Below are 12,856 nucleotides of genomic sequence, written 5' to 3'. Positions count from 1 at the left end.
ATGTATAGATCAGTAGCAAGCATCTACTTGCTGCTAGCAGTCCACTAAATAACAGCAGCAACATGGCAGTAGCCTTAGGAACAAAAAAGTTTTCAAAAACAGTACCTAGACCATACATGCTAATTCGAAAGTACTATCAACTCAAAAAGATGTGAACGGACTAGAGTACTACCTAGCTAGGCTGCCCACTCTATCTTTGATAACATCATGGAGTCTCTCCCATATTCTCCACAGCTCCCAAAAAAACACTTTTGTGTACCTGTAATGACCATGCAACGAGTAATGAGTTCTCCAGCGCGCGCGCGCGCTCTCTCTCTCTCTCTCTCTCTCTCTCTCTCTCTTTTCTACAAAAATTACTCATCTCCATCTTGTATGGAGTTCCAAAGCCATCCTGAAACACGAATAAAGATAATATGAATAAAAGAAACAAAACAAAATTGTAGCATTTTATTATAAACACTTACACTTACAGTCATCGGCATCGTCATAGTTAATGTTGTCATCATCTTCATCTTCGTCTTCGTCATCGTCATTCAACCTAGTATTTTGCGAAAACCTAACCAAAAAAAAAATCAATTAACATGTAAACAATGAAACAATTAAATTTATATTACAAATTTTAAACACGTACGTGTTCAAAAGTTTGGGACAATTCCTTTTGTCATGCAATTGCCCTGTTAGCCCACAACCATTACAACGCCTAACCTTCTTGGCAGGCTTCTCTTTCCCTCCCTTGAGTCATTTACCACAACCTTTTGCCTTCACTTGAAGCGGTTCTTTCAAACCATGGTCACGAAAAATCGGTACTTGGATAGAACTCCCTACACCATCATCTTGGTTTACTTTTTTCATGTCACACATCTTCCTTTGACCCGAACTCAAAAGTTCTGCCATAAATTGTGCTCCGTCCTCAATTAGTGCGGCCTCATCAATTAAAGTAAAAGCAAATTGGAAAAGTCTATTTCGCCGCTCTAACAAAGACGTGTCACATATTTCTTTCATACCCGAACCCAAGTCATCTCTCACTCGCATAGCCTTCACTGATTTTGTCCACCTCCGTAAGATGTATTCATTAGGCAAATCTTCCATTTGCATTCTAGAAAAGTAAACCAACATGTGTCGACAAGGAATTCTGGCACACTCAAACATCTTATAACTACAACGAACATGGTTTGACGACTTATCTACCACAACCTCACGAACCCTCAAACCACTCCCTTTTTACCCTTCGAACAGTGTACACACAATGATGTTCATCCTCATTTGTTGCCGTCAACTTATATGCCACATTTTGAAAGAGCTCCTCTTGAAACATGTAAAATATCTCAATTGTATAGAATTCACTTATTGTCGACTCCATGGGATACATAATTTTCAAGTGTGGTTTCTCATTGACGTCTTTATGATCCATATCCAACTAACTATGACGTACTTTGGAAAGTGCCCTCTCAAACCGCGTCACAAAGTCCAACATTGAATTTTCTTTAGACACATACCTCTTGAAAAATGAATGAGTAATTTTGGCTCTTTGACTACTATTCATGTGAGCAAAAAAAATGTGTCTCACGTATGCGGGAACCCATCTCTCAAGAATTTCATATAAGTTTTCAAACCAATCATTACCGGATAAATTAGCTTTGTTTACCACCTTTACCCATCCAGCCTCGAACTGTTCAGGAGTCTTGAAATTCCATATACAATTCTTGAACTTTGTATAATGTTCTTTGTAGGCCAATGCACTTATTTTTTCGGAAAACTTATTCGTAATGTGCCACATGCAACACCTGTGAAGCGTATTCGGAAGAGCAACACTAATTGCTTTTGTCATTGCAAGATCCTAATCAGTTATAATCATTTTGGGAGGGCCTGCGGGCATTGCTTTCAACCATTCCTTGAAAAGCCACTCAAAAGACTCGACTTTTTCCTCACATAACAATGTACACCCAAAAAGAGTAGGTGCAAAAATCTGTCTCAATTGTAAAACAAAAACCGGCATTCTGTTCTTTTTCAATCTCAAAATGCTCGTTCAACAAATTGGCATCATGTCCGACTAAAGAAATCTTCTTATCCCTTTTATAATTATATAGATCTTGTTGTGAGCATCCAACATTTTCAAGACCTCCCGATTTCAACTCAAAAAGACTCATTTGTTGACAAGTTGGGACATTTGCTGCTTATAGTTGATCTACTAAAGCTTTTTTGACAGATGACACCTTATGATATCATCGCAACAAATGCACCCTCCCCAGAGATGTAAGGGGGTGGTTATGACCCTCGAAAAATTGGGAGACAACATACTTTTCAGCCTTCTTCACAACAGCCAATTTTGCACCACATTTCTCTCTAGTTGTCCCCCGTTTAACTTGGGGAATGTAAATTCTTTGAGAAGAATTACCGGATGATTAACACAACATATTAGAACACTGCATACTAGAACCCAAAAGACCAAACAATAGTGTTGGAAAAATGTATGCATATTAATTTGTTGAAAAATTATATGTATTACAATTATATATTTATTTTGATGATTGTCAGAAAATCAGATTAATTATTTTGATGATGTTTTTATATTTATCGCCAAGTCATTTTCGGACTAATTTTCTCAATCTTGTAAAATTGCTTTAAGTCTCTTGAATTCAAAGTTTAATATCTTCAAAGACTTAGTAAGCTCAATACATGCTTTAAACAGAATTATTCAGATGAATTTTTGATCTACAGGTTGACGAACAGGATGACAGTCCGGCTGTCTGAACAGAAGAGGTTGTCAACCAGACTTCACTGGATAACAGACTGGTTGAGAAAGTGGACGACCTTCCGATCGACCGGCCGGACGACCGACAGTATATTTTTTTGCAGATTTCTGCAGAACAGTAAAATCCCAACGGCTATATTTTTCCTAAATTAGCTCTCCAATGGCACCAATAGTTTTCTAACGGCTAGTTGGTGGATAGATCACTATATAAGGATTGAAGAATACATTGATGAGTACGAAGTCAAGCACAATCAATCCATATCATTCCAAGAGCAAATTCTCCAAAGATCAAAGCTTACAAATCTCCTTGTTCTTTAACTTTCATATTTTGAGAGAAATTGTGTACAAGTCGTGAGCGATAATATTTCATACTTTCTCCAAAAACTTGTAAATCCTAAGTGAGTGTTTGAGTCAAACACTTGAAAGCTTAGAAGACCAAATTCGGATTGAATTTGGGTGTTATTGTTTTTGAGAGCTTTCGGAGAAAACTCTTGCAGTTGCATTAGCTCCTCGGGAAAGCTAGGGGATAAGGTTGTTGTAAGTACCCGCAAGACTTACTACGTGTAATCTTTTTGAAGATTAGTGGAACCTTCAAGTAGTTGCTTGAGGAGAAGTGGACAAATCCGGGCCGAACCACTATAAACGGATTCTATCTCTCTAACTCTCTCTTTTAGTTGCTTGTATTATCTTGAATATATTGTTAGAGAATAATTTTTAAATTGGTAATTTCTTTTACAACCCAATTCATCCCCCCACCCCCCCCCCCCCCCCCCCCCCCCCCTTGTCTTTTTGGTAACAATTAGCAATTGATCAACTTCGCATTCAATCACACAATTGCGTTTTTAACCCAAGGAGAGAGGGAGAGAGACAGACCTTGGTTGGTGGTTGGTCGGGGGAGGCATAACGTTTTCTTCTTGTCGATCGATCTCCATATCTAGTTAGGGAAAAAAATAGAAATGAACATTCACATTCAAACTGATTTTGGTGCTAAACACATGGTAGACAAGTGAAACTTCAAGAGCATGAAAAGATAGTTGAGTTGAGCTTTGGGCAATTAGAATTGGGTATAGCTAGCATGAAAATACTAAAATAAAATAAACCCTAACTCAATAAAAAAATGCGGCCTTGATTTTCTCGAAAAAAAACCCTATCTAAAACAAAAACCCTAACTCAAAAAAGGAAAAAAAATTACAGAACAATGACCTGCAAAACAAACAAGCCCACCAGACATGCATGAAGACATTTTGAGCAATGACATGCGGCCTTGATATAGTTTTGATTTTTAGAGCTTCCCGCTGTGTTTGAAGAAATGTCTCCCTAATATTGCAAAAAATGGTTCCACATTAGTAAACATACTCCTATTTGCATAAAATACTTGATTGTACGGGTAAAATTAACTAACTCAACTTTGAGTTTGGTTTTAGATCTCCAATAATAGTCATACTAATCAAAATGAAACCTAACCCTAACACCATACCAGAATTCATGTAAAAAAGATCCAAAAAGAGATAAAGCCTCAACAAATGGGTATTTTACAACTGTGTTATTATTTTTTTTTCGAGTTACATTTTCTGGAAAAAAAAAATCCAAACCGAGAGAGCTTCTAAAGTACCCATTCTCAAAAAAAAGATAACAAGCCTCAACAAATGGGTATTTTACAACTCTGTTATTTTTTTTTTGAGTTACATTTTCTAGAAAAAAGAAGAAGAAAGAAGATCCAAACCGAGAGACTAAGATACCTTCAAATGGAGCCCTAATCTGGTGGTCTTTCGTGTTCTCCTTCACAAGATCGAGATATAGGTTCGTGTATCTTGCATTACGGGAGAAGAAAAAAATCGAGTTAAGGTTTCTGGGGAAAATTGAGATATATATATATATATACATATATATATATATATATATAGAGAGAGAGAGAGAGAGAGAGAGAGAGAGAGAGAGACCTTGTGGTCGTGGGTCGTCCTCTTCTTCGATCGATCGATATATAGTTGGCTTCGTCATCTTTGAAGTTCGTCGTTCGTCGTCTCCCTTCTTCTTCTCTCTCTTCGTCCGCGTTGAACAAAGCCAAATGAGGGGATTTGGGGGTTTTGTTAGATCTGGCTGAGAAGCCCAGATGACCCGCGGACACATTTTTTACCCAACCCATGTCTCTTTTAACCCGTGAGTTTGTTCCCTTTTATCATAGTCGTTGGATGAGATCCAACGGCTTAAACGAGAAGTGCGCATTTTGCAAAAATATGGACGTCCCTACCAGATGGGAGCTGTATACATATATATATATATATATATATATATATATATATATATATGATGATTTTTGGCTCAAATCCACCTCCACCAACTGCTTAGCTCGAAACCTCGCTTTCAAATATAAGGTTGAGGGAAAACCCCAAGTGTAGGGCTAGGTCGTCGATGGCATAATATCCGGAAGTCCGAGATCGTTCCCACAGAGAATCGAATATAGCTTAATTCGGATTGAAGGTTATATATGGTGGATTGCGACGTTTAAGACGGCCAACTTGGTTTTGCTTTAAACGATGAAAATAATAAGGAAAAAGACTAGAAATTTGCTTAATGAACTTAAAAGAGGCAAGTCTAGAGATCGTCTACCCCTTGACTAAGGTCGTTACCGGTTCTCAATTATAACTTAGGCGGGAGTCACGATCGCGTGCTCACGCCCGGAGGATTTAACTTTAATGACTACATTTATGAAAAGATGCGATTTAACAGAGGCGAACCAACTTGTTTTTAATATCTATCGAACACATAGGAGGCCACGAGCCCTCGGCAAGCCGCTTGTCAAGACCGCTTGACTAAGCACCTTACCAAAGAGTTAACACCCCTTGTTTAGACCAAAAGTGCAAGTTAAGCCCAATTCCGAAAAACCATGCTTTTAAACCCGATGGTTCGAGAACTAAATAACAACCTAAGTCCTCAGGAAAGAGTATCCTGAGACTTAGCCTAACGACTACTCACGCATCCTTAAAGCATAGAAGAAAGCATAAAAACGAGACATGACTTTTAACCGAAGAAATTGAAAACAAACTTGATATTAAGGAAGATCCAACCCGTACGAACAACTTTAATAAACGAGAAAACAATAAACGATAAAGACTTACAAGTGTTCTTGAAGAAATTTACTAAGAAAACTTGGAAACCATTAATGGTGTTCTAGAAATTTTAAAATGGCTTAAAGTGGAAGATGACAAGAGAGGAGGAAGAGAGAGAGGGGCCCTATTTATACAAGATGGCCAATCTCTCTCAATCAAAAAAAATCTAAAAATATCCCAAAAGTAGGAAACATCCCAAAAGTAGAAAGTCCAAAAAGCAGAAAATATCTGCAGAAAATCACCCGTATCGATACAGCAAAAATGCCCGTATCGATACAAGTTCTTTACGGAATCCACTAGCTCTGACCCAATTATGTATCGATACGGCTAATTTGGCCATATCGATAACGCCTGCGTTCCACCAGCATCCCAGGCTGTGGCCTTGGCTTGGCACCTGACAATCCCCCGGCAACGACGGCCCTCCGGATGCCTTCTAAACAACGCCAGCCTTGCCCCGCACCACATCCAGCGCTTGGGAAAATTCATGGCTTCAATAAGGCATCAAAAAGCAGCAAAACATGGTTGATTACCTGAAATGCTTGAGAAAACACCTTACGTGCAAACTTATATACAAGCTACTAATAAACACGAAATAACCAATAAAACCGGGACTTAATTAACGCACCAAAAACATATGAAATTGGGTGCTAATCACCAACCTCTGTTGTTGTGAGCTTCTAACCACCACCTACCTTTTCTTAATGGAAGAAGGATGTAGAAGGCTCTTTGAGGCTTATAAATAGTCATATAATTAAGGGCGGAGTTAAAAATTAATTTTGGTTAGCAGGGTCAGAAACTAGGTCATAGTTTTTCTGTTTCCTAATCCAAGAATAAATAAATAAAGAGATTAATTATAAGGTATATAATACAATAATGAGTCTAAAGTTTGTTTTGTAATTGATCCCAAGACTAATTCTATTTTTAAGACCATGCGTGATAGCCTCATTTGCATACCATTAACTATTTCTTCAACATATGTTCATATTTCAAAAGTATTTAACTATCACATTATTTTTAAATAGCGACGACAAAAAAGTTCTTAAATAAATTTATATTTGACTATGCATAAAATAAATCATTTTTTTCATTCCAAACCAATCGTATTCCACACAAAAGAGAGGAGTTACTGGTAGATTTAGGAAGAGAAATAAGGGAGAAGGTGAAAATGAACCTATGTAAAAACGTGGTAGTTTGGAGGCAAAAGTTCAACGAATGGGGATTTGCTTATGAATAATTGATTATTCAGTGGTCTTGGGTATTGCACGTGGTACCGCAACAACGTTCTCTCCACATATTCATGTGAAACGAATCCCACATGAGTTTGTGACGGAGAAAGGCATTAACACTGGCGACACCCCAAAGCATTCAATAATTTTTTTGGTGCTATTTTAAAACTTCTAATAATTTTTTCACAAATGCAAACAAACAAAAAAAAAACATTTGATCTAGGAATCACGTAAAAATTTTGCGCCGTTAGTTTTGTATGTGGTTGATCCTGTGTATACAAGACGAATTGTAGTTAATAGCTTCATGAATACAAATCGTGGTTACATGGATATAAAAAAAAATGCTATTTACTTTCACTTTCTATCTAAAAGATTATTTCCAAATAAATAATAATAATCATAAGAATTCAAGTAGGCTTATATAACAGTGGAATATAAGAAATCAGTGACATCAACCAATTTTCATACGATGAATATATAGGTTTTTTTTTTTTTTGAAACGGCAAAATTTTTATTAAAGATAAACTGTAACGCCCCGATTTTTCAAATAATTTTTGGAGGCATTAAATATTAATATAAGAAAAAGTTTGCTTTATTAATGACTAAAACAGATAATTCGTCATAAGAAATTGTTTATTACAACCAAATGTGGAAATACTAAATTTTGACTGCGGTATTGAATTTGACTGGGGTGGGGTGACTGAAATTTTCAATTTCAGTTGAGGGAAGTTTGAGACTCAAATCTCAGGATCTGTGATGTCCGCCAAGAAAACATAACGTGGTGAATTCACCATCTTGTGGTATATTCATGGAGTATTTATATGCAGATTTCATGGTAAGTGTACAAATAACCTATCATGATTTCAAATGTTTGAGTTTTAAATTTCATTCGTAAAAAATGGATTCATGTATTCATCATGGTGTATTCATGAAGTATTCATGGTGTATTTTTCAACTCAGATTTGTATTTTATGATCATTGTGTATTTATGTATTCATTGTTTATTTTGAATAGTCTTGACTTGCACAAGCAAATTTCATGGTAAATGTTACGAATAATCTACCATGATTTTGAATGTTTGAGTTCTAAAGTTCATTTGTAAAAAATAGATTCATGCATTCATCATGGTGTATTCATGAAGTATTTTCCAATTCATATTCATATTTTATGATCATAATGTATTTATGTATTCGTGGTTTATCTCAAATAATATGATTCACTTGTTCATGGTGATGGTACGCACAACCAAAAAATCATTTTGAGTTTTAAATTTCATACGTAAAAAAATGGATACCAAATCAATGAGATTTGGTTGTTTCAAATGTTTAAATTTTTTAACTCTTTCCTTTTTGTATCCCTTATTTATTTGTTGTGACGGAAGATCTATTCAATCTCACGAATTTAGGAAGGCAATATACACATACATATGTATATCTTATTAAAAGGGCAAAAAGGGTAATTTATCCATTGGAAGGATGAAAACATAAGCATGAAAAAATGGTGGGATGAATTCTTATATGGCATAGATAAAGATGATGAATATTTAAATATTCCATTTCTTAATGGAGTCGAAGAAATTTTTTCAATCACAATTTCGTGTCCCTTGTTATACAAATCACCCAGAAGATTCAACAAATAATAGCAACACAAATGTGTATCCACTAAGACATTATACTTGGTACACATCCCAGAAATTCCTGGGTATTATTATTTCACACGATACAACAGAATACACAGACTTAAGAACTCATTTCACGTACAATAACCGCTAGGGCTAGCTTTATTTTTATAAAACAAACAAATATGGTTAGTTTTTTGTGTAGTTTAAAGCAACAACCGAAAGCTTTTCAATCTGCAATCACTCCTCCAGTCCCTTCAGAAAGTCTTGATTGTCAATCAGAACCTAGAAAAACAGGGATTAAGAAAAACATCAGTTTCTAGCTACAAATTATATATTGGTAGCACCAACTGCACTACACACAAAAATTTGATATTGTAGCTTAAGGGGTTATTCAAAACAGACCGTCTTCCAACCCTCCGGATCTTCGAAAGCGATGATCTTGGTGTTGGTGCCGGGAAATGGCCCTGGTTGTCGAATTATCTTCCCTCCAAGCTCTTGGGTAACTAGTTTGACAACTTCAGCACTTTTGTACACATCATCAGTACTGATGGCAATCTAGAATGAAATATCAAATCCATTAATGGTTTGATCAATAAGGAGGAGGAGGAGAAAAGCAGTGAATTGAAACAATACGAATGATACTCGTAATAATTAGTTTTAGGTAATTAGTTTTAGGAGAAAGAAACTTACATGTGAATATGCATTTCCTTTGGTATATTCAGTAACGTCGTAGTTGTAAATCAACTCCAAAATAGCTATCTGATTAGGATCATCACCATAGCCCATCATGGCTATTGTGTCCTGTACAGTACACAACGACAACATTCGTAAACCAGCCGATATAAGATATGCTGCCTAAATCGCGTTGATAAATTGGAAATCATGAGGCTTACCTTCTCCTCTGGTCTGTCAATCGTCACGATTAGTTTCATCCCCAATGCCTGACAGATAGAACCATTGAATCGCTTACGTACGAACATGTTTTGAATGTCAGATTGCTCAAATGAACTAAACCAGGAACAAACCAAAACTTTACTCTCAGTACCCCCTAAAAGAGCAAGTATTGTATTCCCGACTATCGTCTCAAATCAAGTTGGCTTGACATAGCAGACAACTTGATTTGAAAATTCACCGAACACATGACAATTCTATAAAGATCAAAAAGCAAATTTGTACCTTTTCATAGAACTCGATAGAGCGATCGAGATCAACAACATGAAACATTACTTGACAAAGTGGTTCAGGAGTAGCATCTCTCTGGAACAGTTCAAATTCATAGCCATCAAGATCTTGCACGAAAGCAACGACTGTTGTTGTACCTTCAGCCGCGCCAGGCTCCACTGTGATTTTGCCACCCTTGGCCCTTATGGTTTCAACCAACTGGTAAATCTGAATATGAGACGAGGAAACCAAATTCAGCGCCCTATTCAAAATAACGCTCGTGAAGTATTTGAACAGTACTATGGTGTGACACTTACGTCTGTTGTTGAAATACCAAAATGCCCAAAGCCTGTTCCTATGTCATAATTTTCCACTCCATAGTCTGCAAATCAGTTTCAGAGCAAGTTTAACAAAATTCGTGTTGGAAGAAAGGAATAATGCACCCATTCAACAAATTTAAAATGATTCTCGAAAATGGAAGCAGTAGGATATTGATAACGACAAGGAGGCCGGTGTTCTTGATGGTAAAAATAATCTTGCAATGACTATATTGTAAGAAACATATTGCTTGAGTAGTTTACTACTGTAACACATTTCAGAGTTTGGCAACATTTTATTGAACTTAGCATCAATATCATGATTTTTTGTGGATGCCTTCAATTCATCTGGGACCAATATTAACGTAGCTAGAATCCTATCAGTGGGTTTAATTTACAAACACGTGATGTGGCCGGGTAGAATAAGCGAGGATTAATAATGTCACACATAGAACAAATTACCAACGTATTTACCATTCGCGGAAAGAGCATATATAGAACAATAATTAAGCAAATCAGATGTTACATTGTTGGTAGAGTATTGACGTACTGTGTATGAGCTCAACTACGAAAGTAGACTCTTCTAGTCCAAACCCAAGAACAGCACTTGAATACTTGTCCTTTGGAACGTCTCTCTTCCTTAGAAGTGTCATCCCAAAAGCTTCTGTGTAAAACCTAAGAGCAATTCGAAATGGAAATGGGAACAATGAATCCACAAACGCATTTTATTTTGAAACAAAATCCATTTGGCACACTTGTTTTTTCTTTCGAGTTAGTAGAGGTATAAGTGCTATATAGAGGCATACTTGATGGAGCGGTCAAGGTCACCAACGCGATACACAACGTGCAAGAACCTGCGATTGTCATTCTTTGGCCATTCCAAGATTTCATCATTGAGAACAATAGGTGCAACGTCGGCCATAGCAGATAAATGTGGTTGTTTTCTTGCAGTAATTGACACACTGATACAAATAGCAAATTTACATTAGTATCTAAATGTAAGCATCATGTACGTAACAGGAATGAGAGAAGAAAAGGGAGACGTCAAGGATGCTACCGTACTTCTTGCGACGGTTTAAATCAACATTTTAGAATTCAGTAGAAAATCACTTTAAGGCATTTCTATTACCATTTTGTGAGCATGTGAGTGAATAAATATTACTTAGGATCTACACTAGATACATGGGTAGGCTTTGGGCCGAACTAGGAATTCTATATATGTAGGAGAAACCCAAAAACATTGTCAATTCAGTTGGTTGTAGTTTTTGCAAAATATCATGAGATTGGAGTAAGACTGAACACTCAACCAGGTAAGAAAGTTGACTGTGTAAGCTGGTTAAAATGACTTGAATTATCAAGAAAAAGTTGTACGTGTAAGAAAGTCTAACAACACACTACCACAAGCATGCCAACATGTTCGACAATCAAGACCTTGTCGTTAACCCATTTCTTATTTTTTGTTTCGGGTGTAAGCACATAGGTAGCCCACACATACTAACAACCTATAAATCATTAAGGTTATACTGGCAAAGGAAAAAGGTGCTACTAATACAGGACGAGAAAGATAAGGAAAAGAGAGAAACGCAAACCGTAACGGTACGAAGATTCGCGGATTTTGGAGCGAGGGTGATCAGAGGAGGAGAAGAGCAGAGGAATGAAAGCCGTCGATATGATAATGTGAGCACTTCACACGGGTATATATAGGCTTCTGAATCAAGGTTAGGTGACAAATACGTCGTAGAATGGGCAAATTATGACCGGGAAAAGTCATGGGCTGCCATGTCAAATCTCCTAATCTGCAGTTTCATTTGATCAACCAATTAAGCTTTGACCCTCACAGATTCAACTTTACCCGGTTGTCTGGTGGATAATTCTTTCCGCGGTGCTACGCCCACCGCTCAACATCTTGCCGTTCGTATCGGTGATCCAGATTTAAAAAAATAACTCTTCCAGGATAAACTCTTTTTTGGAAATTTTTTTAAAAATCTGAACCATCCAAAACACTTTTAGACGGTAAAATTGAGAGCGGTAAAAGTTGAGCGGTGGGCGTAGACTTTCTGGGTATCTGATAATTCTATCCCTTGTTTTTTGTGAATAAAATCTTGAACATCATAAGGAAATCATGAAATTATGGATCTACATAAGTCCATCTTTTCAAACCTGCGGTCTTTTTTCTATCATTCTAACCATCCAAATGGCTCCTGTAAATAAGTTAATGATATGTTTTGGTTTATTGAAATAGCTTTCTTTATTTGATGGTTTTGCCTAGCTCTCTAACAAATTCAAAACTAGTCCAGATAAGAGAAAAGTCTTTGTTTGGCCATATACATATTACTCCCTCCGTCCCTTTTTTAGAGTCCAGTATTCCATTTTGGGCTGTCCCTTAATAAGTGTCCATTTTGTAAAGTTAGTGGGTAAAAGTTGGTGTATTGTCTATTTTGTCCCTAAAAGTAGATTCCATTTTGAAAAGTTAGTGAGTAAAAGTGTAATGATGATGGGTAAGTAGGGAAAGTGAAGGAAAAAGTTTATGTGAAAGGTATAATGATGATGTCTTTTTAATAAGTTGAAGTTACGAAGTAAGACATTTAAAAAGGGACGGAGGAAGTACTATTTATTGAATAAAATACTATGGTGAAAGCATTTGTTGACAATCATGCTCTGAATATTATGTG

General features: G+C 36.5%; 2 protein-coding genes across 2 annotated transcripts in view; both read right to left on the bottom strand.

Annotated features, from left to right (window-relative positions):
- The window catches only part of LOC131313999 (uncharacterized), a 32,782-nt gene extending 27,887 nt beyond the window's left edge, over positions 1-4,895 (bottom strand). The window contains exons 1-4 of the mRNA XM_058342495.1: positions 4,693-4,895; positions 4,492-4,562; positions 3,626-3,686; positions 471-556 (exon numbers count right to left, since the gene is read on the bottom strand). Of these exons, the coding sequence (XP_058198478.1) occupies positions 471-556; positions 3,626-3,686; positions 4,492-4,562; positions 4,693-4,895 (421 nt within the window). The remainder of the gene's footprint in view (positions 1-470; positions 557-3,625; positions 3,687-4,491; positions 4,563-4,692) is intronic.
- Positions 4,896-8,724: 3,829 nt separating this feature from the next.
- On the bottom strand, positions 8,725-11,963 carry LOC131315281 (lactoylglutathione lyase GLX1-like). The gene is made up of 9 exons (XM_058344427.1): positions 11,774-11,963; positions 10,991-11,146; positions 10,735-10,859; positions 10,185-10,249; positions 9,883-10,095; positions 9,600-9,647; positions 9,397-9,507; positions 9,109-9,261; positions 8,725-8,988 (listed from the first exon to the last, which is right to left on the bottom strand). The coding sequence occupies exons 2-9, from the start codon at positions 11,104-11,106 to the stop codon at positions 8,944-8,946; spliced, it is 876 nt and encodes a 291-aa protein (XP_058200410.1). The 5' UTR covers positions 11,107-11,146; positions 11,774-11,963; the 3' UTR covers positions 8,725-8,943.
- Positions 11,964-12,856: the final 893 nt, after the last annotated feature.

The sequence above is a fragment of the Rhododendron vialii genome, chromosome 13a (assembly GCF_030253575.1).
Source record: "Rhododendron vialii isolate Sample 1 chromosome 13a, ASM3025357v1".
In the NCBI taxonomy this organism is placed as follows: Eukaryota; Viridiplantae; Streptophyta; class Magnoliopsida; order Ericales; family Ericaceae; genus Rhododendron; species Rhododendron vialii.
Note: the sequence above shows the minus strand (reverse complement) of the source record. Positions and strands in the feature narration are given on the sequence as shown.

What these genes read in the sequence shown, in the direction of transcription:
- LOC131315281 (XM_058344427.1), bottom strand. Translation starts at nt 11,106, where the DNA reads ATGGCCGACGTTGCACCTATTGTTCTCAATGATGAAATCTTGGAATGG. An exon ending in TTGACAGACCAGAGGAGAAG is followed by an intron (nt 9,508 to 9,599) that starts GTAAGCCTCATG and finishes TGTACTGTACAG; the next exon opens with GACACAATAGCCATGATGGG. An exon ending in AAGGAAATGCATATTCACAT is followed by an intron (nt 9,262 to 9,396) that starts GTAAGTTTCTTT and finishes ATTTCATTCTAG; the next exon opens with ATTGCCATCAGTACTGATGA.